This window comes from Antrostomus carolinensis, unplaced genomic scaffold, assembly GCF_000700745.2.
Source record: "Antrostomus carolinensis isolate BGI_N321 unplaced genomic scaffold, ASM70074v2 scaffold7488, whole genome shotgun sequence".
Lineage (NCBI taxonomy): Eukaryota > Metazoa > Chordata > Aves > Caprimulgiformes > Caprimulgidae > Antrostomus > Antrostomus carolinensis.
This window is the reverse complement of record NW_010332201.1, coordinates 3,084-8,491: the sequence shown is the minus strand read 5'-3', so window position 1 is coordinate 8,491 and position 5,408 is coordinate 3,084. Positions and strand designations below refer to the sequence as shown.

The window sequence follows — 5,408 nt, the reverse complement described above, 5'->3', positions numbered from 1 at the left end:
GCTGAAACTGCTTTTCAAAAGGCAACAAACTACCACATGAGTCTTTGCTGAGAAGTTCAGGGCATTCAGAAATGGGCAGAGTTGGTGGGGAAGAGGAGGAATGTGAGGAAGCTGCTGATTGTTGGAACGTGATTTGTACGGGCTTCTCAGCCAGCGAGGTATTCTTTACATGTTCCACAAAGGCCAAAAAATGTAGTCAGTAGAGAAATAAGACTATCCAGTGGGATCTCTTGCTTGCCACATAACTGGGCTCAGAAAACCTGGAGCTTCCAAAAGGTGTTATATGAATCTTTAACAGGTGTGTTGACATGACCTCAGCTCTGTCCTCTTTGAGTAGTGTGCTCAAACCCAATGTGCTGCCCTTGTTACACCCAGCACAAAGCCTCCTCTGTTGCTCTACAGCCAAACACAGGGGTTTTTCTGCAGGGGAAACAGTGTTTCTGCTACTTTTGACATCTTCTTTCAGTATCGAGCTCATGATACTTCACAGTTTTATATTTACAGTTTTTTACAGCCCCACGGGGGCATATTAAAGGTTGTGTGATAGTGTAATTCTCTGTAGCCTTCAGAAGCTTGTTTTTGAAACATTTTAAGTTTTTTCCTTTAATTTTCAAGATCTTGAATTTTGCTGAACTCAGTAATAACACAGAGCATGAAATACATCAGCTCTTGCATTAATTATTTTTTTAACTCAAACTGGAATTAGGCAGGTGGCCAGACTTTCAGAAGCAGTAAGCACTTGCACATCCCACTTATTTCAGCTGAAAGCTGTGGATATGTCACTGTTATTTAACTTTAAGGTGGGAGGAGACATATGTATTTTCTATCTTCCCCCTTCTTTACAAAGGCAGTGAAGCAAAATCTGCTCAGTGAGCGCAGCATAAAATAAATATTCCCACAAGGGGAGTAGCTGAATGTTTCAGCCTTCAGTTTGCTGTGAAATCAGGTGCTGTTGAGATGAGTCTGTTGGTCTTTGATTGAAACATCTTAATTAAGAGAGGCTTAGGGGATAATTAAAGTTGTATGCGAGACCCATTGCTGCCAATCCCATTAAAGAAAGGGAACAGTCACTTTATTCCTCCTATATTTTCTGTTCTGCAGCTTTGATTAAGCTGAAGAAGAATGGCCAGCGTTGTGCAGTCAAGTCCCAGTTTGTTCAGCCCATCTGCTTGCCAGAAAGTAACACCATTTTCCCTGATCAGTTCAAATGTCAGATTTCTGGATGGGGACACAGACATGAGAGTGAGTAAAATGAGAGTTGGTGTCTGTAGAAAAAAATTATGACAATTAAAACATAATGTTCAAGTATGTGTTATACAACTGATAGTTTAGTAAATATTTCCCAAGGTGGGATTCTTTTTATTTGCCTTTATATATTTACAGCATTTACATCTGAAATAGTCATCCTGAACTTCCTTTATAGTCCTTGGAATTTGGAGTGTGGTTGCTTTGACCAAATGTTTTTGTCTATTTTAGGATGAGATAAGCTGTGAGCCATGGACTGGGAGGGGAGCAAGTAGCTTAGTTTTAGGTGCCAACAACTTGACACCTTAGTCGAGTGAATCCTGGTTTCTCAAGGTAGATATCAAAGCCTGCAAACCAAACACAATCGGTATACTAGTTTTTGATGGAGGAGATCTTTACTTTCACCAGCAAAAGACTTTGGAAACATCTACAGGAGAGGGCCAGGTGGACTTTGGGCTGAGAAATGCTTAGATCCAGCTTGAGAAAGGTAGAAACATTTATCCCATCCTTTTGGATGAGGAATTTCAGGATTATGAGGCTTGGCCATGCTGCTTTGATGTGGAGGTAGCAGAGACCTATGTAGATGGATGAGAAGGATGTGGGAACTGGCTGCTGTCTTTTGGTAAGAGATTTAGTATGAGCAAATGTTGTCCTGGTCTAAATGTGTAGTCTAAAGGCAAAAAGAGGTAATGGAGCCTTTGATAAATTGATGACTTAATACATCTGAAAAGAGGAGAGGACAAGCGTGCTGGGGGAGTGTTCCTGAGTCTCTAGGAAATGAGAGAACCCAAAGCGGCTTGATGTCTGGACATAGCATACTGTTATTTTAAAGGGCATATGGAATGAAATCTCTTACCTCTTACTGGAAGAGCAGGAAGTGATCTGATCACTAGACAAATTATTATCATTTAAAGAGAACAACATGAATATTACTGACATGTTAAATGTGTTTATATGTTGTATTGTGCATTGTATTTCCATGTTATGCTCTTTGCATTCTATAAAAATGACTTTATTTTCCTCTCTGGGATTTTTTTAAAGATATATCTGGTTATTCAGATATCCTGCAAGAAACACTTATTCCAATTATTCCTGAGGAGAAGTGCAGAAGCCCTGAAATTTATGGAACAGAAATCACTGAAAATATGTTCTGTGCTGGCTACTTTGATAGCAAATCTGATGCTTGTCAGGTAATGCTGTGAGTCATCTCTAGGCAGAGAATATAAATTTATATTATTGCCAGAAATGTTGCAGTGTTACAGTACTTACTTTTGACATTACAGTGTTCCTAAAGAAAAGAGCTTATGCGACTGCACTCTTTGCTTCCAACTTCATTTTTTAACCTGTTCAACGTTGATTAATTTCTACAGAAGGGCAAAAAGCCTCCAGAGTGTTATATTCCTCCTACCTTCATAAAAGGTGGTGGCTATGCACTGGAGGATGAGTTGCTTTAGCTCCTGGCTGAGCTTGCAGCATGATAGAAATTGTTTGCTGGCCAGCTGGCACAGATGCAATGGCAGGACAACCAGCATGTACCTGTGCGGAGCCAAATCCTCAAACTGCTGCCTCTTGCTTAATGGAAATAAGGATATCTTGGTAGGACGTGGGGAGCAGTGGTGAGGTTTGGAGGAGGAAGGAGCTGAGGTTATTATAGTGGATGGGATTTAATGGTGTAGAACATCAGTCCATTGGAAACTGTGTTTCATTACTTCTGTCCTTAATGGAATGCCCTCATGCTCTTAACACTTTGCATCTCTTTTTGAATTATGTTACATTTTGCCTCTGAATAAGGATGCAGAATTGTGGTGATAGATTAGACTATTTTTTAAATGAAGGATCAGATTATTCCTTGCATAAACCTTTAGATTTTATCTTCAGTTTATTTTGAAGGAGGAGGGTTATGCTCTATTAGTATAAATACGGGAACAGGCAGCACATAGCTAATAGTTGGCAGTGAGATAAAGTAAAGCAAAGAAGAGCATGAATATTTTGTGCTGGAACCTCTACAGAGATCATAAACGCGACCAAAGAAAGGTGTCAAGAATGAAATGGCAGCAGCCAGTAGTGGCTCAAGGTTTCCAGGCCAGGGCTGAGAACTCATTGTAGTTATTGGCTGCGAGTATTTGTACTAACCAGAGAACTAGAAACTACCTTGCTTGATCAGTTTTTCTTGCCTTACCCAGGAAGTACAAATATAAGATGCAGTGTTATAACTGGTTCTTGATTCCTGCCCTGGAAAAACAGTTGATCAGGACTGAGAGAGATTTGCAAAGCCTGAGAAACAGTGATTTAGAGACACGGATGCTGCTGAGGAACAGTGCTCATGACATGAAATCATTACTAGTGAATCAATAACTCATTTTTCTTCCTGTTGGCAAACTTGTAGTGTAGTCTAAGCAGAAATAGCATAGACCTCTTAATGTCACAACAAATGTAGCTGACCTCTGAGTTTTCTTAATGTATGCTTAGGAAATTAAACTATAAACCATCTGTTATGTACAAACATATTTCAACACCAAGAAATGCCAAGCAGATAATGTGTTCTGCTTGATTATTTTTTAAAGATTTTCTTGGAAACTTTTTTTTAATCAGTACACTGATACCAAAATTGCAATCAATGAGAAGAGTTGTGGAGAAATAAGCAAGGTTTTGAGAAGTAAATTGATCTCAGATGCAAGACTTCATTTGATGTCCCTCATTTATCACAGAAATCTCCCAGTATAAAGGCAACACAATTTTCCTACCTATTTTGCTCTCAAGGGATTTTCTTTTTAAATAGGAAAAAATATATTTCTCCTTAATCTCAAATAACTAGAGTGGTGGCTCCTTTCACCAGTACTGTTTAATAAGTTCCATTTTTGTTTTGATTTCTAACATTTTCATTTTTGTAGAAAGTCAATCTAAGAGTAATAATATTAAAAACCCCTTTCCAGAATGCTTGCAAGCTTTCAAAGAAGTAGAAGTGTTCTAAATTAATCCTTGCTGTAGTGTATTATCAAACATTACTTTGGTCTTATTTTTGGTTTATGGTTTAATGACAAGGTAAATGCTCAGGAGCATCAAATTCAACAGATGCAAAAAACCCCATATGCCACATAAAATTATAGCATCCCACAGTCACACAGAAAAGTATGTATATATGCAACACCTTTCTTTGAAAACTTTCACGATCTCTGACAGTTGCAATAAACTGTATTGAGAAACTCTCCAAATATTCCCTGCCTTATGTAATCCATCTTTGCAGCGCCCGTATTACCACGTCGCGTAAGCCTCAAAGACTTGCTTACTCCCATTGAAAGTGACCCAAATCAACCGTGCATTGCAGTAGGTGTCTAAATTAAAAAAAAAATCTGATATTTTGGTACTTCTGTTATATTTTGGTACTTCTGTTCACTGTGGAATTAAAAAAAACCCAAACAAACAGCCCACCACTGTATTAAAGGTGAGTATGACTAAAAAAACTTTCTATAAGGAAACTTCAGTAGACCACTGCTTCCATGTTATTTTTTCTTTAGTTTAAATCTCATATGCAAATATTCTTAATTTAAGACTTTCCCAAGCTGATCTTTTTCCATCTGCTTTCTATCAAATTACATAATCTTTGATTACTTTTTAACACAGGGAGATTCTGGTGGACCTCTGGCCTGTGAGGAAAATGAAATCTCTTACCTCTATGGAGTGATCAGCTGGGGAGATGGCTGTGGCAGAGTCAACAAACCTGGGGTATACACACGAGTGACGAACTATGTAAACTGGATTAATGAGAAAATAACCCCCCGAAAAAGTAGTTGAACAGTTAATTATGCTAACATTTGAAGCAGAGCTCAGGTGTCTTTTGGTTTCATTAAGGTAACATAAATATTTTGTTATAAGCTAGTATGAAAACTGTCATGGTAATTCTTAGCAATTCCAAACCAGACCACCAGAAGTAGGGCTACTCCATCTGATGTCAGCATCCTTGATCTAGAATTTTAGGGCTGTTTATTGCACAATATACGAGTCTGTCTTCATTTGGCTTAATAAAACAAACATGTTGAGACAGTGCAACAAAGTCTCTGACTGTTTGTCTGCTAGGTAGATTACATAAAAAGTGATTTGAATGTGTTTGTGCAGTTTCTAGTGGAAGCTGTCATCCCCCAAAACCAACCTGTAACAACATTGTC

General features: G+C 38.4%; 1 protein-coding gene across 1 annotated transcript in view; it reads left to right on the top strand.

Annotated features, from left to right (window-relative positions):
- Positions 1–5,037, top strand: part of HGFAC (HGF activator) — a 41,503-nt gene extending 36,466 nt beyond the window's left edge. The window contains exons 12-14 of the mRNA XM_010173408.1: positions 1,102–1,242; positions 2,287–2,435; positions 4,867–5,037. Of these exons, the coding sequence (XP_010171710.1) occupies positions 1,102–1,242; positions 2,287–2,435; positions 4,867–5,037 (461 nt within the window). The remainder of the gene's footprint in view (positions 1–1,101; positions 1,243–2,286; positions 2,436–4,866) is intronic.
- The last annotated feature ends 371 nt before the right edge of the window (positions 5,038–5,408 follow it).